The sequence below is a fragment of the Drosophila persimilis genome, unplaced genomic scaffold (genome assembly GCF_003286085.1).
Source record: "Drosophila persimilis strain 14011-0111.01,24,50 unplaced genomic scaffold, DperRS2 tig00000653-arrow-arrow-pilon, whole genome shotgun sequence".
NCBI classification, from domain to species: domain Eukaryota; kingdom Metazoa; phylum Arthropoda; class Insecta; order Diptera; family Drosophilidae; genus Drosophila; species Drosophila persimilis.
This window is the reverse complement of record NW_020825330.1, coordinates 193,621-214,092: the sequence shown is the minus strand read 5'-3', so window position 1 is coordinate 214,092 and position 20,472 is coordinate 193,621. Positions and strand designations below refer to the sequence as shown.

The following is a 20,472-nucleotide window of genomic DNA, read 5'->3' as shown; positions in this document are numbered from 1 at the left end:
TAAGCAACTGCCGCCGCGTGGCCCTCGATCTCTTTCGCTCTCTCTGCAGAGAGAGGGAGAGATACCATCGATGGACGGATGATGGACTACGAGTTGAATGAGAGAGAGTGAGTGCGTTGCCTATTTATGACTTCGAATCCGATTGCCAGATCCATTTCTAGCGAACGATAATCGTTATTAATATTATTAGTGTTTGCGCGCTGCAGGCACACCCTTCCCCGCAGAGAAAGTACTATGGCTGTGGCAGACGAGGGACTGCGGGGATGTGCGGTGTTTGGCAGGACACTGCTCGAGTTTTTTTTCAGAAAGCCCTTGAAGAACTCTAAATGAGGGACTAGTAAGATCTACTAGGATTCCCTCCAAAGCCAATGAATAATTTAAATAACTTGAAATTCCCTTCTCAGGCAGGGTATCCTCCATTCGGTGTTCAGTATTCAGTATTTCCCTGATGTGTGCCCGCAATTTTTTTTCCAAGGCGATGAACTGTGAATTGGAAAATTGAAGCTTAGCGCGACACAAAAATGGCCGATAGATGGCATCTCTATAGATGGGAGCACGCACTCCCAAAAGGGATTTGGACATATTAGGGGGAAATGCTTTGGATCGGACCCACTCTTCCCCCCTTCCCGCCACCATGGAGCTCATTCGTCTTCTCTGACCAGAAATCCACCACAAATTGACCCTGTCGTCACATACGCAAAAGGGCAATGGGGCGGGGCCTACCCTTTACCCCTACCTACCACCTACTCAAAGGTTTTATGTCACACAAATTGACTCTGTGATCTGGATGCACTGGTATTGAATATGGAATAATGAAATGGAACCCAAGCTTAGCAAATCACAAATTTATGAGACAATCCATCAATGCCAGTCGGAACGGTTTTCAGGGGACTAGGGCACCACGAAAACGACCACGAGCGGCGCACCACCAGTCTAATCGCTTCCCACGATCGGCAGAGGCACTGGCAAAAGAAGAGCTACAGCCAGAGCGGGGAGCATTTCCATATGTAAAATTGCGCCTTTCATTAATCCGTAAATTAGAAGCATCGAATGATATCTGCGTCGCTTCCCTGACTGGAGTGCACCGCACCCCCTGTTCAGTCTCATGATACAAATCACTGCACACACACACACACACATGAATGCCATATGAAGGGCAAAGGCGACAGCGAACCCAAACCCAAACCCGAAATTCCTAACCCAATCCCACCACCACCAGTGAGCGCACAGTGGCCAAGCGAGCGGCAAATACCCATCCGAAATTTGAACAGGAAGAATCCATACTGACTACTTGATTATCAGACAGGAATATTAGGAATGATAAATTGTATATCATATAGATTGATACCCAATTGCATCTCTAATTGAACCGAGTGATAATAAGCAACTTTGCTCCTTGCTCTGCTGCCATTCCATCCCACTGTGCGACCCGCCATCGGCTTGAGCCTCGGTCTCGGCTTCGGCCTGGCACTGACATGTCAGCAGGAGAGAGAGACAGTAAATGGTTGGACAATCCTTGAAACGAAATGACATTTTTATGCTCGATACTCAAAGAGTATAGGGGAAGTAGCTGGAAGGAACAATAAATTTGCAGTGGCTACGATAGCATAGCCACTCGTTTACTCATCCCTCTCTTTTACACCCACGCACAGTCTTCATCGTGCAGTAGGCGCCCTCTGGCGGAGGGGGCCACACTGACTGAGTATCGGGTATAAATGTAGAGTCGCAGCCCTAGCTGCGACTCACAACGTTCCGGCTCGTTTATATTAAAACTGTATTAGCCAGACAGCGACGCTGGCAGAGACGCGGACGTTGCAGCGTTGCGGCGGCGCCTGTCAAAATCAGCAGCACGTTAGGGCATTTGAATGAGAGGAGGACGGAGCAACCCCACTGCATCTCCTCCCTTGTTCCTTGTTCCTTGCCCTGTTCTGCCCTGACGGCACCTTGCCAACGAACTGCACGCAGTGAGGCATAAAAAATGCGCCTGTCGGAGCAGAGAGAGAGAGAGAGAGAGCGGCTCAGGACAGGACATCAGGACTCAATTCGAGTGTGAAAGCGGAGCGATGGGCAGCCGCGACAGAATGTGACATAATCAAATTACCAAATGTCCTTCGTATGGAATGCATCCCAGTTCTTGGAAGGAGGGATTTAGAATTTCCTTTCCCTTTCGAAAATCTGTAAGAAAATTCTCCAATTCTCCGAATCCCATTGTGAATCCCCAGGAGAACCTTCCACGTGTCGCGTTGATGATGATCCAAGAGGGAGGTGCTTCTGCACTTCACGACGGTATGGCTGAGCTCTTCTGGGATCGGCCACAGCAGGAATCAAAGGACGAGCAACTGCCAAGCCACGGGGGGAGACTTCAATGATATCAGAATGTCGGTGGCGAAGCTGACTTCCAAGACTTCCCTAGAGGCCAGAGAAGATGCAGGAGAAGCAGGTGGTGTAGCTCGTGCACCCAAACGTCGCCACCTCATAACAGACGCCAGTCAGTGGCTCGCGTAGAGACAACGTCTGCCTTCCACGCACTGATCGCTTCGATGTTCAAGAAGCCCAGAAAAAAGTATGATTCAAAAATATCCCTTAATCCTTCATCCTGTATCCTGTATCCCATATTCCAAATCCACTTCATAAATAAAATGCCTGTGGACACTGTGGAGAACTCACCTTGAACTCGGGGGAAGTGGGAGTGGCCGCGGGATTCAGCTCGATGTTGATGTTGTTGGGCTCCATGATGAGGCCCAGGCTCTGGAGGTTGCACACCTGCGGCATCTGCATGGTGGGCGTCGGCACCTTGAGCACGGCGACAGTGCAGTCGATGCTCGAGGCTGTCACCGTGGCCGTTGCGGGCAGCGTCTCCGGCATCCTGTCCTCCCTCCTATTCTTTTATGTGTGGTGCTCCTCTTCCTGGTTCCTGCCGTCGCTCTGCAATGGGATGGAAGGAACGACATTGGATTTATTCGGACGGAAGCAAGGGATCAAGGGGACAGTATCAATAGCTAAGAGTGGGCCCAAAACACAGGTGTTTTCTCGTTTAAATGCGAATTGCGTTTGCAATTTATTTTTAGCGTTCAGTTTTGGTATAAGTTCAAAGATCCAAAGTAATTCCTACGATAATAATAGTAGCACGTGGCGCCTCTGGGCCCAAAAATACAAAACGTACATATACAAAAAAAAAAGATTACAGGATGAATGCGGTTTATAAATTAAAGGATAGGCAGGCACCGCACATCCGTGCGGGAAAGTATCCAGGCTTAGGCCTGCTGACGTCTCCGAATTTCTCCAGGCAAATCCTCCAGCTTGACGCTCGTCTCCTGCCGTGTGGTAACCTCGCGCAGCTTGACAAGACCCTGGGCCAGCTCCGCGTCGCCCAGGACGACAACCAGGGGAATCTGGTGCTCCTCGCAGTGCTGCAGTTGGACCAATAGCTTCGGATTCAGCTTGTACGAGTGCTCCGCCTTTGGAAGGGGAGATTGGGATTCGATTATAAGGTTACTTGAATAAAAAAGGGGGCTCCTTAAACGCACCTTGATGCCTGCATCCCAGAGCTGGTTGAGCACGCGCAGCCGCTGCTCGTGGAGACCCTTGTGAGCGGATGCCACGTACGCCTCCACATCGTTGGTGCGAAGCTTCACCTTGCTGGCTGCGAACCGGGCCTCCAGCACTGCGAATATCCGCTCCACGCCAATTGAGACACCCACGCAGGGAACGGCCTTGCCGCGTGTATCGAACATTCCTACCAGGTTGTCGTACCGACCGCCACCGGCCACAGATCCCACGGTGGCCTGCTCCGCGGTCTCCCCGTTCTGCTGTGGGGACTTCGCCGGGGGTCTGCTGCTGGGCTCCGCCTTGAGCACACCCTCGTAGATGACGCCCGTATAGTAGTCGAGGCCACGCGCCAGACTCAGGTCGAAGCTTACCCGTTTGTCCAGGCCGAAGATGGAGCAGTACTTAAGCAGCAACTGCATCCCCTCCAGACCCTTGACCGCATTGGTCACTGCTTTGAGCTTGGGGTCCGCCAGCAGCTGCTCCACCAATTCCGTTCCGCCGCTTAGGCGCACATACTCGCCAATCATTTCGGCCGTTGCCTCGTCTAGGCCCTTCTCCGTCACCATTTCCTTGCGCACATCCGCCCAGGGGGACTAGAAGAAGAATCATCTTGATTAATGCATATCCAAATCAGAGGTGACACGTCAGAAGCGTGTCCATGTCCCAATCTACCTTGTCCAGCTTGTCCACTGCCGAGCAGATGGCGCGGAAGTTCTCAGCCGGGACGCCGCAAGCCTCGAACATGCCGTCCAGCAGCTGGCGGTGGTTCAGCTTTATCACATAATCTCCAATTTCGAGCGTGTCCAGGATCTCGGCCACGATCTTCACGCACTCAGCGTCGGCAAGCATAGGGTCGTAGGTGCCGGCGATGTCGAAGTCGCACTGGTAAAATTCCCGGTACCGGCCGCGCGTCATGGCCGGGTTGTCCCGCCGATAGACCTTGGCGATATGGTAGCGCTTGATGCTGGATATCTTGTTCATGGCCAGGTAACGGGCGAGGGGCACCGTGAGGTCGTACCGCATGGACAGGATCTCGCCGCCCTGGTCCTTCAGGTCATAGATCAGCTTCGAGTCCTCGCCGTACTTTCCAGTGAGCACTTCCTGTAGATGGGGAATGGGGGAGTCTATAAGCTCGGTACTGGGCGGGGGAGAGGTTCGGGACTCACCTTCAACTCAAAGACGGGCGTGTCGATGGCCTCGCCACCGTGGCGCTTAAACACCTGCACAATCTTGTCCAATACGCCCTGGCGCAGCGTCATCTGCTGGGGGGCATAGTCCCGGGTGCCCTTCGGCGTCTTCAGGGTGAATTTCTGGCTGGCGGGGGCCGCATCGCCGCCTAGTTGGGCCTTGAGGGCCAGCAGGCGGGCGACTTCCTCATCGATCTGCAAGTAAGAAGCGGTAGGTAGCGCTGCAATACTTTTGTCACAGATGGTAAGCGGTACTTAGATGCTAACCTTATTGATCTGTGCTTGTTGTTGTTGTTGTTCTTGTATCTGTTGTTGCTGTTGTGGCTCATGCTGATTTTGTTGTTCTTGTTGTTGTTGCTGTGCTTTTTCAATCGTTGATCTCGCGCGCACACCGCCAGGCGCCGCCAGCTGGTACGTTGCACACTGAAACGCAGCACTACAGCGCCACTGGCGGCCAATTGAACGCAACATATGTTTTTTTCGGTTTTGGTTTTTGTTTTTGCTTTTGTTTACTTTCAAACGTTTTTTTTGTTACTTCGTTTGTCTTTTCTCTCTCTCTCTCTCTCTCTCTCTCTAACCTTCTTATTTTCTTTTCTGCTCAAAATTCGGCCAACTTTCTTTAGCAATTTGCTTTTTCAAACCTAATTAAACAACAACAACAATAAATGAAACTTTTTTAGATTTGAGCCTCTCGTTCGCTTGCGGTTACTTTTTTCGACTTATTTTATGACTAAATTGTGTTAGTGATGAAATAAGGTGAATGTACAATAAAAACGAATGCCTGCGTATATGTGTGTGTGAGCGTGTGTGTGTGCAGTCTAAACCAAATGTAGTCGAAGCCAGAATTAAAAAACAATACAATATAATATATTGCGTTCCATTGACCGTCAGCGCTGATACGTTTTTTTTTTCGTTTTTTTATTGAAACACTTTTATATGGCACTTGAACACTCGGAGGGAGGCGGAACGGAACCAAACAGGAATGAGACGCGCGGCGGCTGGATGAGTGGGGTGGGTGATTTTGGGTGGTGGGCTTGAAGGACACACAGTTCGCTGAATTGAACACTGGTTCTCACATCCTTTGCATCAGTGTTCCGCCAGATGGCAGCACTGGGGGGACAGGGACAGCTGATCTTGCATTCACACACATGCACAGCACACATATGCACACACTCATGCAGAATTTTGACACTAGACGTCGAGTTTCTTAAAAAATAATGCGGTCTAGCAGGTTTTTGTGGGGAGAGGGGGGGGGGGGGGGGGGGGGCCGCAACAGAACAGCTACTATAACCACCATGTGCCCGTCGCATATGCCTCCTGCTTGACCAGTCGCTATCATTCGCCAGTATTAGTCATTCAGTCAGTCAGTCAGTCGGTCACACACTGACTACTAGTACAACAATGTTAGAGGCCACAAAACCTCTCTTGACTACTGCCCGAATGTGGATGGATGTGCATTTTGATGTGAGGTGGAGTGGGATTCAAGCGGGAATCGTCCATTTCGATGTATAATTTAAGAGTGCAATGCCACAGCAACAAGACAAAAAACAAAAGCAACAACGGCACAAGCGAATGTGAAAGTTTGCAGAGCGCGCGCGCTCTTTGTTGCTTTTGTGTTCGCATTATTGCTATTTCTGTTTCTCCTTCTGCTGCTGCTGCTGGCTCTGCATTCAATCTAATTACTGTAAAATCCGATAAATTGAACTGCCAACGTAGCACTGAATCACAGAGCGGCAGTTGCGTGGATTCTGATTCTGTAAATGCTGACGAAATACCTAACCCTGATTGCGCCCTAGGATGGTGATGGTGCAACAGGGTTTGGGATAAGCAGCAGCCATTCAGTGAAGAAGGGAGTTGTGTGTGGGGGGTGTGGAGACATAGGGTTTCGAGCCTTTACAAGAACAATTGCATTATTTCTATGTACACACACAATGGTGGTCATTGGTTACGGCCAGTGGCTGGTGGCTGTTGCTGCTGGTGGCTGTGGCATGCATATGGTGGGGGTGAGGGGCTGCTGTGCGCATGTAGCAAACAGAACACTGACCTTCTCCTTGGACTCCTTGGCTCCCTTCAACTGACGCACGAGATCGCCTTGCTCTTTAATTTGCTCCAAAATCTGTTCACGCGAATCACTCATATTCCAGCCAAAGACAATAGAAAAATCGGCAGCACGAGAGGCACAGCAAGAGTACACTTTTTCGCGGCAGTGGCGGATTTTTGCGAGGCGCAAAGAATATATTTTACTTCCTGTCAAGGGGGGTTTCGGGAGACGTCAATTCAGTGAAATATACTACCTGACGTCACAAATTTTAAAATATACCTTAAAAATACTGATAAATTATTAGTAATCAAGTTCCATCATATTCCTCGTCTTTGATATTCGGTTTAATATTACTAGCTAGCAAAGGCTTTCAGCTCACAACTCATAATTTTGACCGCTTATTAAATCGGTTTCCTACAAGAATAGTTAAATTTAAGTTTTCATCTTTATTGCATTGCTTGTAAAATAAGGTTTAAGCTTAACCGGTCGACAACAATTTCCACTAAATAATTTTCCGTACATGGTAACTACACAGTTCCTACATATTAACTACATTTGTATGTAATTACCAAAAGCGACACCTAAAGGGGTATTTTTTGTGCTTTTTTATTTATATAAGCTTCATAGAAGCGCTAGCGTAAAAAAACCACAATTTTGCCTCCGTTTTCGACATGCTCTTTTTCTGACATTATTAAAAAAACTTCAGATTTTGATGGCCGGAATTCGATGCTAATCACGAATTAGTATGTGGTCTGGGACATGGCTCTAAATGCCATTTCTACACGGTTTCTACATTGGTGCATTGGACAAGAAGATGGGTCCATAACGCGTCTTAAAATATACTGGAAAATACTATGACAAATTTGCAAGGTGTGTGAGCTAGACATGGTGGCAAGAAAATCAGTGTGACCTCGAACTTGGCGATAAAATATACGGTCCAAATATACATATACCGATGACAAAAACTTAGCCCACTTAAGGCCACTCTATTTAAATAGTTCAACGACTTGAGGTAAATGGCGAAAAATATTACTGATTTTAGATCCATGCCATCTTTCCTCTGAACTTAAAAAAGAACAACGATGTCTTTCACCTGAACTGCGCTAAAACGATTCCATTTTCATTAGTTTCGGTGGGTGCCACCCTGGCTTACAAGGCTTACAATCGTTCACCGTCAAGGATTGGAGGCCATATTCCTCGATTTTGGTATTCCGTGGGTCCCTTTTCTTTGGATTGTGTCTAAAATTAGGTTTAAACAAATAAAACGTAAGTGAATAAACCAAACCACCAGCTGATTAATCGTAATAAAATTTTTGTCGTGTTTGTTTTTTCATTATCGATGCACAAATATCGATATTTGTGTGCGATAGGCGGAGCGAATCAGCAGCATTTATTTAAAAATTGATCATTCTCACGGAGTGCATTGTGTAATCGATACACCGTCGAATTCAAAACAGCTTTCCTTCCAAAAACGATCATAACAGCTGTATGAGCATTAGTAACTCCTCAAAGTCTGACTCAAGCTGCTCCCTGCCACGCAGACGCAGACCCATGTAGATTGCAATGCGTCAGCTGCGCTGCCTGGTTGTTTAAGCTGATTCTCTCAAAGCTCAAGTAAGTTTTATTTATGGATAGGAGCTGGCTACTTGGACTCTCTTTGATTGTGTCTGCACGTACGGAAACTGAAAGTGTGCCACTAATGTGAGAGCGTTATCTGGGAGCAGAACGTTCTCACCTGTTGCAGAGCTTACTGTCTAAGCTTATTCTCTGCGCGATCTTTCTCTCTCTCGCTCTCTCAGTCTCTCTGGCAGGCTGTGCAGTGTGTGTGTCGTGTGCATAAGCTACAGTTAGAAGTATAGATGAAAATGAAATCGATAATAGATGGAGCGGCGCCAATTTTTTGCGAAGCGGAGTCGAAGTGCGGCCTCGGGATCCCCGAAGCTCCATCAGTCGGTCGCGACAACTGCTGAGTGACGGGTGACGATTGTGGCCCCACACCATATAATATACATATATTGCCACACACACACACCCCATTACGAACTAACGGCGATCGGTGATCCGTGGTTGAGAGACTGAGCCAAGCGACAACTTCTTCGGCGCAGCATTTTGTTATAAATTTAAGTTTTTCATCCTCTGCTTCTGTTGTTTTTATTTTTGTTATATTTTGTTTTTATTTTCGCTTGCGACCGTATTTTTTTCGGTGGCTCGGTTTTTTCGAGTTTTTTACGGTCAAGGCTTGAACCTGACCGATCAATCGCTTTGTAAACGTTTAATTTGTGTTAATATTTTGTGTCCCGTTGGCAAGCTGATCACGAAAAATGAGGTAAGAAGTGGGGTTGGAAAGTGCGTGGAGGGGAGGGATGGAAGGTGGTGAACCGTTCATCCAACCCATGATGTGCACAGTACACTTGAATAGGTACCGCTTATCGCAGAGCATATATGTAGATCTCATTTTGATGGAGAAGTAGCTCTTATCGGAGGAGATTGCACGTCTGCATCCCTTCCTTTGGAGTGCTCTCTCCGGTTATAACATTTCATTTGTGTAAATATCAGCAACAGAAAATAGAAAACAGAAATTAGATATTACCAACGTCTGTATGTTCAGGTGGCATATGTTTCCTTTTCTCCACTTTAATCAGTTCTTAGACATGTGGTTCCTTAGAAACAGACATACCCATGCAGAGTATTACAGAATAGAAAAAAAACCAATCACAGAAACTAGCACAGATAGACATCAGCCTCTGTTCTGTTCTGTTTTGTTCTGTTTTGTTCTGTTCTGATGTTCTCTTATCGAGAACTTCTGCATTGCTCGCGTTTTCTTGTGGCTTGTACTGGCTTTTACTGCAGGTGTAAAAAAAAACGTCAATTAGCGATTTAATGGTTTATGGCCTAGAGTTTACGATCCGCCAATAAGTTCTACATAGTACAGGGCTGAGATATGGGGGCGCAGCCATAGAGATATATGATAGCCGAAATGAAACAGAAAATAGCCATTCATTCAGCAGGAAATCGCTCGGATATACTGTATAAACTTTATATTGGGATATTCTGATAAGACATCTGTATGACAACACATTGCTAAGAAGTCACAAATTCAATTACAAAGTATTTACTCGTAAAATCAGTGATTTACAATACAATATCCGAATTTGGATGCTGATTTGACAGTCCACCCTCATGCCATACTTAGCATCTAAAACTGGTTTTTTTTTTCGCATCGTCAAAAGTTCCCCTGACCTCCGGAAATATTTGAATAAATTATAGAAATCGCATGGATAGAGAGGAACGGAGGAGAGCGTGCAATTATCTGCTGGGTTTTACAACTGTTGAATGGGCATTGGCGTTGGGGCGTTGGGGCTGAAGCTGAATTAGTACTCAATTAAATTGCATTACCGAAGGTACAAAAGGTAGGACTACGTCCATCCTCCCTGACGTCACGGGAGTCTTTATCTCTTTAGGAACTGGTAGACGAACGATCCAATGACGGGGCACTTCCATTGTCACCGACTGATAAATTTTTTAAAATTTCTTTTTGGATTTGAGCGGACTGCCTAGTGTTGCCGATTTCGTAATTAATAGATGTTCGTTCTGGGAGCCTTCTGAAGCACTTTTATCTGGAATACATCTTCAAAGTTGTAGAATTTTTAATTTGGGATTGGGATTCCATACCAAACTTTCCACAGCATCCCAGATGAGAATCGTTATCATTTTGCCATATCTAAAGACCACGCCCTAGTCCACGTCCAAGTCCAAGTTCAAGTTCAAGTTCCATAGGAAATCCCTGTCACGAGCGCCACTTGAGCGTTCTCATCGCTTCCTCCGCTTATCGCAGGACTAATTACGAGTAAAACCTACGTAGATCTAAAGCTCTAGAGCTGTTTTATGGCTACCGTCGGCACCAACGGCGGCAACGCATGTTCAATTGGAGGCGAGGCCATGAATCGCGGAAAAATCGCCAAAGAATGATCCCCGACGCCGAGGGCCCCACGAAGTCAAAGGGGCCTTAATCTGCGTACGCGTATCGTGTCGTATCGTATGGATCACGTATCGCTAGGATGCGATTATACGCAATGACCGGCATAATCATAAAAATTGCTCTCCGAACAAATCTACGTTAATTATAGAAAATTGCTTGTTAATAGCACTTGTCGCGTTTTGTGATCCGTCGGTTGGCATTTTTATGAGCACACCGATCAAGAACGCTATCAGAAAAGCCGATAAGAATGGTACACACGGACACCCCTCTGCCCCTTTTGGAAGGTGCGGTATGTGGCCCGAGGGTCTCCAGTGCGTGATGATGACCAGCTGAAATGGCAGACACGGCGGTGAAAAATGTCCCGTGTCACGGCCACTCGAGAACTGGACACTCATTTATCCACGATCCCAGATAGCGGCTATATTTATGCCCTTGATTCCAGGGTCGCTACGTGTATTCCCGGTATTTTGCTGTTGAATCTTCTTTTCGGAATCTGCTTCTGTTGAAAGGCTGGCTATTTTCGGTTCTCCCTGACTCCATTCTTTTTTTCTTGTCCTTCGGTCTTTTGGTACTGTCCTACTTCAATGGAGAATGTCTATGTTTATGGGTATCGTGATGTTGAGGCACGCGTGCCATTCCGACTGGTTTTTTATGAATCTTCAGACTTCAGTCAAGATTTTTTGATCTTCCTTGAGGTTCATTCTTGAGGTTAATTCTTGGTCCATTACAACATTGGCGTAGTGTACAACATTGGCGTAGGGTATGCCGCATTCCTTTTGCGTGGATGGCAATTCGAAGGTGACTCGGCGATTCCCAGACCAGAACTCGGACTGCGACTGCGATCGCGATCAAATCAAAACATTATAGAGCTAATCAGAAAACGCAGATCTGCAGACCGATAGGGTATTCGATTAAACACTCGACCAAATCCCACTTGAACCACTCGAGCGGAGAGCTGGGTTGGTTTTGGAGTGGAGGTTGGAGTTGGCTGTTGATTGAGGATTGAACACTGAAAATTTAGATTTGATGATTGATCACTGATGGGTCCCGTCTCTCATTGCTCTTGGAACTGCTTGCAGGTTGGTGTGCAACAAGAAGACCCTTCTATGGGTTCTGCTGGCAGCTGTCCTGGTCACCGCATTGACGCTGGGCCTCGTCTTTGGGTTAAAGAGCAGCGGAACGCCCCTCATCACCGGCGCTGTGGTCTCGAACGGTATCGGATGCGCCGCCATAGGCGGGAACATGCTGGAGGAGGGCGGCTCGGCCGTGGATGCGGCCATCGCCACACTGCTGTGTGAGGGCCTGCTGTTGCCCCACTCGATGGGCATCGGAGGGGGCTTCGTGGCGACCATCTACACAAGAAGTACGCGTCGCGTGGAGACGGTGATTGCGCGCGAGTCGGCACCGGCGGCGGCCCACAAGGACATGTTCGTAGGCCAGACGGAGATTACGGGTGCCCAGGCCGGGGCCGTGCCGGGGGAGATCCTGGGCTACTGGGAGATGCACCGCAAGTACGGTCGCCTACCCTGGAAGGCCCTCTTCCAGCCGTCGATAAAGTTGGCCCGCGAGGGCCACGTCGTGTCTCGCTACCTGGCTGCGGCAATCCAATCGAAGCTGAGTCAGATCCAGGACGAGCCGTCGCTAGCCTCCATGTTTCTAAATGAAAACGGGGAAGCCTACGTGGAGGGCGACTACATGAAGCGCACCACTCTGGCCGACACCCTTGAAAGGATTGCGGAGAACGGAGCCAGCGAGATCTACGACGGGGGCGAGACTGGGCGCAAGTTCGTGGAGGACATCCAGAAGCTGGGGGGCATCATCACCGAGCAGGATCTGAAAGACTACCGCGTGCAGTGGGATAGCGACGGGCACATCGCGGCCAACGTGACTGGCGGGTACACCTTATACACCACGCCCCTGCCCAGCAGCGGCCCCATTCTGGCCTTCATCCTCAACGTAATGGGCGATCTCTACACGGACGACAAGGGTGTATACTGGCAGCGCGCCGTGGAGGCCTTCAAGCATGCCTACGGGCAGCGCACGAACCTGGGCGACTACCTAAGCGACCCCGTCAGCGGGCCCAGCATCCAGGAGACTCTCGAGAAAATTCTCAGCCCCGAACTGGTGGCCGATGTGCGCAAGCTCATCCATGACGATACCACCTCCCAGGACAATCTGTACTATGGGGCCAACTTTTCCGTGGAGGCCGACCACGGCACCGCCCACATGAACGTCCTTGCCACCAACGGCGACGCCGTCTCCATCACCAGCACCATCAACAACTAGTGAGTGTTGGGATATCAGGGAATCCGAATCCGTATCCGAATCCGAATCCGAATCCGCAGCTAATAAATGTTTCTTTTTGCAGCTTCGGCTCCAAGGTCGCCTCCGCACAGACGGGCATCATCCTGAACGACGAGATGGATGACTTCTCCACGCCGGGTGTGATCAACAGCTTCGGCGTGCCCGCCTCGCCGGCCAACTATATTTACCCCGGCAAGCGTCCAATGTCCTCGATGTCTCCCGTCGTCATTGTGGATAGCGACGGAAATGTACGTCTCCTGGTGGGGGCTGCTGGTGGCACCAGGATCACCACAAGCGTGGCAATGGTAGGGCGGCAGAAAATGATTTAATATCAGAATACCAGCAGATTGCTTATGTATGCTTTTCCGGACGCAGGTCATAATGAAGTACCTAATTCGCCACGAGACCATGGAGCATTCCGTCAACGATGGCCGCATTCACCACCAGCTGGTGCCTATGCGCGTCCACTACGAGAGCGAGGTGGAGAGCGAAATTGTTGAATATCTCGAAAAGGTGGGCCACACCATGTACCAGGAGCCGGCTGGATCCAGCTTCGCAGCCGTCACCGCCATCGGATCCCTGAATGATCCGGAGCCGTTCTTTGACCGCCGCCGCATCGGTAGTTCCCTAACTCTGAAAAATCGCAACAAAATGCAGCACTAGTGGCGTGGTTTAAGCAGCACTCGGTGCTTGTGATTTCAGTTTTATTTATTAAACATAGTATTATTTTTAGTCACAATTAAGGAGGAGAAATGCAGAAACTGTAAATAATTGTTAAAGAATATTTCGAATAGAGAATACTGTGGCTTCGATTTTTTTTTGTGTAAATAACCGGTTTGAACAGCCGAATAAAAGAATTTTAAAAAGTTAAAAATTCTGTTTTAATTCAATTCAAATTCAAATTCGAGTAATATGTTCCGCATGTTCCTAAAAAGCTATTTGATCGTATGTTTTTTTAATTTTTAACGCTTTTTTTGTTTTGTTTTGCATTTTTCTGCATTGTTTCACTGGATTGCAGTCACATTCGTGTTAAAAATTCCAGTTTGGCGCGCAGCTATAAAAAGAACAAAAAATTTAAGGCGCGTGAGAGGAGGGGAGGTGATTTCAGCATTAATAAAAGGAAATAGGGTATACAAATGCTATACTCCATAAATATATAAGATATACGAGTAGGTCGCTTTTGATGTACAAAAAGAATAGAAAACAAAAATGTACGGCAGGTTTTTAGGGCAATTCGATAGCATTTTGCTAGCTCCATGTTTAGTACAAAAGATTGAGTTCCTACAATTTTTAGTTTAGATAATGATAGAACTAAATATGTGGTCGCGAACGTACGCGAAATATAAGTCGCCTTTGGCTTTATCTAGTAAAATAGAAAAATCTACAAAGCGGAACAGAATTTTCTGAAGCAATTAATTTATTTTAAAAGAGGATTAATGTTGGTTTCTATCAAGTATTATACAATAAATTATCTTTGTTAGTGTTTTTAAAATTGAATTAAGTGCCGGTCGCGAACGTACGATTTTCCATGTGCTTTTTTACTTTATCACCACACATTCTCCCATAAATCACTTCGTATTTATTTTACTTCGGCTTTTAAGGGAGCCTTTGAGGAAAAAATTTCATCAAGAATCATCTTTCTTATAGAAAATTGTAAGGGAAAACGACTGTAAAAATACCGGAAAAGTGTGCTTATTTTAATAGGTTTTCAGATCAAAGTTAATGAATTTATATGCTAATTGGTTATGGATATGGAAATATGTTTTTATTGACTTTTAAGCTTTTTTTCTTCGGTTGACATTTCCACGGCATTGCCTATATAGCAAATTTGTAGTTACCGTGTAGTTACCATGTAAAACATTATCATTTTATTTTATTTTAAATTTCATTATCATTATTTTTTTAGGGCTGAAAGTCCTAGCTAGCTAGTAATAGTCAATCAAATATGAAAATCGGGGGATTTGGTTTTCGAACATGGACAGAGAAACATTAAGTCAATCAGTCATTAAGTACATCAGTGGATAATAAAACACACTCCATTCAAATTATTAAACTTGAAAGATATCGGGGTCTTTTTATTTATAAATAAAGATAAGCAATTTACTTATCGAACTAATGGAAAGTGTAGCAGGTCACACTGGTTGTACAACGTCCACACTGCTAGGCTTTTGTAACTGTGCGTAAATTAAATTCCGTTTTGCACTTCATTTATATTAGTTTATACTGATGCCTAGAGATTCCAGTCCAGTCTCACATGCGCCGGGTAAAAAAAAGTGATTGAAAATTAGCTAAATGACGTTTAATAAAAATAAGTAAAGCGAGAAGTAAAGTAAGTACTCTCTGCTGCGACGAAAAAATGAGTCGTAATTTTGAATGAATGATTATGATTGTCTTCAAGGTATATTGGTCAGATGAGGTGGATTTCACCTTGCATGCGTTCCACTTTCTGGGCCTTGTTGCCTGTTGTCCATACCCTCTCAATTGACTTCCTTCCATGGTATATTGGGCAAATGGTGTGGGTTTTACGTTGCATGCGTTTGCATTTTCTGGGCCGTGTTGCCTGTTGTCCACACCCTCTTTTTCCTTCCGTTTTAGCAATTTGTGACCAGTTGAACACCTATTTTTTGTTTACGTTTACACCGCTGTATTGTTGCATTATTGCACTTATAAAAGTTTGTCACAGGAACGCGGCTGACAGAGCAGTTCGGCATTCAAAAACTATAGAGCTGGCAAAGCGATCGACATCTCACTGCAATTAGAATACGCCATCGGCCATTTAGTAATTCTTTCGAGCCGCTAAGCTCACTTGTCATTGTCGGTGAGAGTCTTTTGATCACCTGGTAATTCTCTCGCTAACACAGACACACATGCAGGCGCACAGGTAAATCACGCACACCATCAGCAGTCAATAGAAGCAGCAGCAGCGGCCATTTGAAAAAAAATTCTGTGGGCCGCATCGCGAGGCGTTAACTTACTCTAATCACGGTCCGGCTTCGGCTTCTTGGTGGCTTTTATTGCTCTTACATTGGTGGTCGTGTGGCCGCGCTTAGACACGTCAACAGAATCGCCGAGGGGCGTGGAGAGAGCCAAGCGCTGAGAACTGGTACAAAGATGCGTGTTAGCCACATTCGCAGCGGCCGCGTCTGCCGAGTGGCCCTGTGCCTGCTGGTCATCTTACCGCTGCTCTACCTCTTGGCCAACTGGAGCGACCACCACAAGCGCGTTGAGGAGGCCTATCACTCTCGTTTCGGCGGCCCCAAGTTCAGTCACCAACGGCTGGAGGGACGGCCCCGCGAAGTACCCAAGCTAATCGAAGGTAAACAAACATAACTCCCGCCTCCGCCACCGGTGGTGGACCTGTTTGAACAACTGGTGCCCCATATCCATTTCGAGTATCATTCTAGTATGAGCATGCACTTATGTATATTTTTGCAGGGCTTGGTAACTTCGAGCCGAAAGATCTGAAGCCACGTAGCGGACCCGGGGAGAACGGGGAGGCCCATAGCCTGTCGCCGGACAAAAAGAACGTTGCGGATGACTCCGAAATGGAGTATGGGATGAACATCGCCTGCTCCAATGATATTTCCATGCATCGGTCAGTGCGCGACACGCGCCTCGAAGAGTGCAAGCACTGGGACTACCCATACGACCTGCCACGTACCAGCGTCATTATCGTCTTCCACAACGAAGGCTTCTCGGTGCTGATGCGCACTGTTCACTCGGTGATTGACCGCTCGCCCAAGCACATGCTTCACGAGATTATCCTCGTGGACGACTACTCGGACAAGGAGGATCTGCGCAGCCACCTGGACGAGTACTCGAAGCAGTTCAATGGCCTGGTGAAAATCATACGCAATAAGGAGCGCGAGGGCCTCATCCGGACGCGATCCCGTGGAGCCATGGAGGCGACAGGTGAGGTTATTGTGTTCCTCGATGCCCACTGCGAGGTGAACCTCAACTGGCTTCCACCGCTGCTGGCACCCATCTACCGTGACCGCACTGTGATGACTGTGCCCATCATCGACGGCATCGACCACAAGAACTTCGAGTACCGGCCCGTTTACGGGACGGACAACCACTTCCGCGGCATCTTCGAGTGGGGCATGCTGTACAAGGAGAACGAGGTGCCTCGCCGCGAGCAGCGACGACGAACTCACAACTCGGAGCCGTACCGAAGTCCGACGCATGCCGGTGGGCTGTTTGCCATTAACCGCGAGTACTTCCTGGAGCTGGGCGCCTACGATCCCGGCCTGCTGGTGTGGGGTGGCGAGAACTTTGAGCTTAGCTTTAAGATCTGGCAGTGCGGTGGCAGCATCGAGTGGGTGCCGTGCTCGCGCGTCGGCCACGTCTATCGTGGCTTCATGCCATACAACTTCGGCAAGCTGGCCAGCAAGAAGAAGGGACCGCTGATCACTATCAACTACAAACGTGTGATTGAGACGTGGTTCGACGATACGCACAAGGAGTACTTCTATACGCGCGAGCCGCTGGCTCGCTACCTGGACATGGGGGACATCACCGAGCAGTTGGCTCTGAAGAAGCGCCTCGGCTGCAAATCCTTCCAGTGGTTCATGGACCACATCGCCTACGACGTCTATGACAAGTTCCCCGGCCTGCCGGCCAACCTCCACTGGGGCGAGCTGCGCTCGGTGGCCTCAGACGGCTGCCTTGACTCCATGGGACACCAGCCGCCGGCCATCATGGGGCTCACCTACTGCCACGGAGGCGGCAACAATCAGCTCGTGCGCTTGAACGCCGCCGGCCAATTGGGCGTCGGTGAGCGCTGCGTCGAAGCGGATCGCCAAGGCATTAAGCTGGCCGTCTGCCGTCTGGGTACCGTCGACGGACCCTGGCAATACAACGACCACACCAAGCATCTCATGCACCGCGTCCATAAGAAGTGCATGGCCCTGCACCCCACCACGCAGCAGCTCACGCTGGGACACTGCGATGTTAACGACAGCTATCAGCAATGGTGGTTCAAGGAGATACGTCCGCGCTGGTAAGACGACAGTCCCACGGAGAAGCTTGAGGAGGAGGAGCAGAGGGAGGCGTACGAAAATGGAGGAGTACGCAACGGAGGAGAGAATGCAAAATCTCAATAGGGTTTCACCAAGGCCGTGCGCGTGAGAGCCGTCGAGGGGGAAGGGACGAGCCAGATTTTAGACAAAAGCAATTTAGTGAAAATGAGAAATGGAATTGTTGTTGGTTTTTTAGCGCATATACATACAGATATACACACAGAGACAGACATTTTTGAAACGCACTGTTATGGCAGGAGGCACATGACGTAGGCATCCTGTCGGCAGGGGGCCTCGGGCTCGACCAAGGCATCAAATGCCATGGGATATTAGGGAGACGCACTTTAAGACACATTTCAATGATATTACTTGTACACGAAATTTGGAAAACGATATTCATGATTTCAAATCAAATTGTGATGGGATGGGGGGAGGGGGGAGTAGGGCAGTGGTGTAGTCCCGGATAACATTGTGTGTTGCCTGGAAATTGTACAAGATATTCTTCGAGCATTGTAATTCACATATAACCATGTTTAAAATCCGTCTTATAAATAATGTTACTCGTGAAACATTCAATATTCATAGTCAGTTATAATAGGAATAGGGATAGCCATCCCAATGCCAAGTATTGTTTAGGATCTTCAAGATCACCTTTATGACTAAATGTTAGAATAGCAATATTCAAAATTTAGATTCGAAATTTACGAAATGATACAAAAGTACGATACATGAATAATGAGGAAAGAGGCAGTGAATGTGAGGCTATTCCGAAAGAAATGAAAAGCTTGCCAGGATATTTTAGATACGAGTATATCAATCGAGAAATCTCAATATTTGTCATTGCCATTTTCAATCAATCAATCAACAACAACAATCAGGACCCAGGGCCTCTATGCTATAGGGATGGCCATGCCCATGTCCCCCCTGTCATGCTTTACTAGTGCGCCTGAGTGAGAGTGAGAGAGTGCGATAGATGGAAATGAAAGCGAGGGAGATGGCGATTGAGGGAGGAAGTCGTTGTGCAATAGAGATTCAAGATAGAATATGACAGCGGGTCGCAGATTTTTTTGTTTGCCTATGATTGCCAACCCTGCACACAAAACAAAACAAAACAAAACGAAAATCGATGTAAATGTGCTTAGTCGTATATGCTTTACTATTACTGTAATTCTGATTCAGTTACTTATATGAGTACTACTTTCCAAGTTTCGATGATGATGATGCTATCACATTCCAGTCCAGGCGTCCAGTCCAGTATCCAATCAAGTCCCCAGCTACGGAACCACCAGAGATAAAGAAAAAGCTTTCATTTAACCATCGTTTTTTTCGTTCTCGGTTATACTCTTTGTACTAAGCAATCGTAGTTGTAATCCGTAAATCCGAATCCGATCAACCTATCGACTGGCCAACATCTAACGGTACTGCTTATAGTGTACGATTTTTTAAAACAATATTTTACATTGAAATGTAACTAGAGCTATCGAATAAGTCTGAATAATAGCATAGAAATAAACACGTTTTTAAACACTTTATCTTGTAAAGCCCATATATAGCATTATATTGTTCCTATCTATGCCAAATGTAAGATATGTGTGTAACGTCCCCCCCAGTCGCCCTCATCCAAAGCGCTGAGTGGAGAGGAATCATATCTGCAACAGAGAATCTCTTTTGAACGAAAGACACAGGCGAGCGCTCGAGCTCTCATTCTAAATTAGTCGTTCATTTCAAGCGGGACTGAGGAATGAATGCATTCATGCAGATCTGCAGACTATAATCTGTAATCATATGTACGTACATATGATCCACATGTGGATCTTAATTTAAGAAAATGATTTAGAACTGATACTTTAATCAACTCAACAATATCGATTCGCAATTGCTGGCCGAAGTGATTGGAAATGCTGATGGTGGAGCATGGCCATGGCCCCTCCAGAAGGTGCTCGATTTACCAAGTTCCTGGGAAGACCACTGCAGATAAAGTTCTGGGAAAATTGTTCGTAGAGGAGGAGCCAGTGGTTGGGCCATGACGTTGCGATACATTTCCATCACTCATCAAAACAGAACAATTCTCCGGGTGTTTGTTGTTTACGGATGATGACTGATGGGTCTTCCGATGGGTCTGGTCTGTTATCATCTGGCTAAACACGAGCCTATACCCTATACACCATAGAGACACGATCGGGGGGAGGGCGGAGTGGAACCCTTGATTAGATGTGAACGCAATAACACCAAAATTGTTCCATTTAATTGAGTGAAGTGGGCCTGGTTCTGGGGACGTGTTATCAGTATTATTGCTGCTACCCTTCCACCGGGCAACGCCATTCTGTCTTCGACGAGGGAACCTGCGGTACTCTCTGACTCTGCGGATCTGCTGGCAAGGTATCCCCACGT

General features: G+C 47.4%; 4 protein-coding genes across 6 annotated transcripts in view; 2 read left to right on the top strand and 2 right to left on the bottom strand.

The window, feature by feature from the left end:
• The window catches only part of LOC6601743, a 56,163-nt gene extending 49,318 nt beyond the window's left edge, over positions 1-6,845 (bottom strand). The window contains 2 exon segments of the mRNA XM_026991265.1: positions 2,668-2,925; positions 6,781-6,845. Coding sequence (XP_026847066.1) covers positions 2,668-2,865 — 198 coding nt within the window. The 5' untranslated portion in view covers positions 2,866-2,925; positions 6,781-6,845.
• On the bottom strand, positions 3,026-6,977 carry LOC6601772 (histidine--tRNA ligase, cytoplasmic). 3 transcript variants are annotated; one of them, XM_026991264.1, is made up of 6 exons: positions 6,781-6,977; positions 5,004-5,144; positions 4,716-4,931; positions 4,222-4,650; positions 3,528-4,142; positions 3,026-3,458 (listed from the first exon to the last, which is right to left on the bottom strand). In XM_026991264.1, exons 1-6 carry the CDS (start codon positions 6,871-6,873, stop codon positions 3,255-3,257), a joined length of 1,698 nt encoding a protein of 565 aa, XP_026847065.1. In that variant the 5' UTR covers positions 6,874-6,977; the 3' UTR covers positions 3,026-3,254. The 3 variants fall into 3 exon arrangements, with proteins under 3 accessions (XP_026847065.1, XP_002026807.2, XP_026847064.1); XM_002026771.2 differs by lacking the exon at positions 5,004-5,144 and having other exon boundaries at positions 6,781-6,975; XM_026991263.1 differs by lacking the exon at positions 6,781-6,977 and having other exon boundaries at positions 5,004-5,263.
• A 1,748-nt stretch (positions 6,978-8,725) lies between these two features.
• On the top strand, positions 8,726-13,909 carry LOC6601773 (glutathione hydrolase 1 proenzyme). Its single transcript, XM_002026772.2, has 4 exons — positions 8,726-9,103; positions 11,836-13,041; positions 13,125-13,365; positions 13,436-13,909. The coding sequence occupies exons 1-4, from the start codon at positions 9,099-9,101 to the stop codon at positions 13,721-13,723; spliced, it is 1,740 nt and encodes a 579-aa protein (XP_002026808.1). The 5' UTR covers positions 8,726-9,098; the 3' UTR covers positions 13,724-13,909.
• Positions 13,910-15,699: 1,790 nt separating this feature from the next.
• On the top strand, positions 15,700-19,629 carry LOC6601774 (N-acetylgalactosaminyltransferase 7). The gene is made up of 3 exons (XM_026991148.1): positions 15,700-15,878; positions 15,934-16,376; positions 16,496-19,629. The coding sequence occupies exons 2-3, from the start codon at positions 16,172-16,174 to the stop codon at positions 18,064-18,066; spliced, it is 1,776 nt and encodes a 591-aa protein (XP_026846949.1). The 5' UTR covers positions 15,700-15,878; positions 15,934-16,171; the 3' UTR covers positions 18,067-19,629.
• Positions 19,630-20,472: the final 843 nt, after the last annotated feature.

Excerpts from the sequence above, each read along its gene's own strand:
- LOC6601772 (XM_026991264.1), bottom strand. The coding sequence starts at position 6,873 with ATGAGTGATTCGCGTGAACAGATTTTGGAGCAAATTAAAGAGCAAGGC. Across the intron at positions 5,145-6,780 it reads CCAAGGAGTCCAAGGAGAAG|CTGGCGGCGCCTGGCGGTGT; the intron begins GTCAGTGTTCTG and ends GCAACGTACCAG. Across the intron at positions 4,651-4,715 it reads CGCCCGTCTTTGAGTTGAAG|GAAGTGCTCACTGGAAAGTA; the intron begins GTGAGTCCCGAA and ends CCCCATCTACAG.
- LOC6601774 (XM_026991148.1), top strand. The coding sequence starts at position 16,172 with ATGCGTGTTAGCCACATTCGCAGCGGCCGCGTCTGCCGAGTGGCCCTG. Across the intron at positions 16,377-16,495 it reads AGTACCCAAGCTAATCGAAG|GGCTTGGTAACTTCGAGCCG; the intron begins GTAAACAAACAT and ends ATATTTTTGCAG.
- LOC6601773 (XM_002026772.2), top strand. Across the intron at positions 13,042-13,124 it reads ACCAGCACCATCAACAACTA|CTTCGGCTCCAAGGTCGCCT; the intron begins GTGAGTGTTGGG and ends TTCTTTTTGCAG. Across the intron at positions 13,366-13,435 it reads TCACCACAAGCGTGGCAATG|GTCATAATGAAGTACCTAAT; the intron begins GTAGGGCGGCAG and ends TTCCGGACGCAG.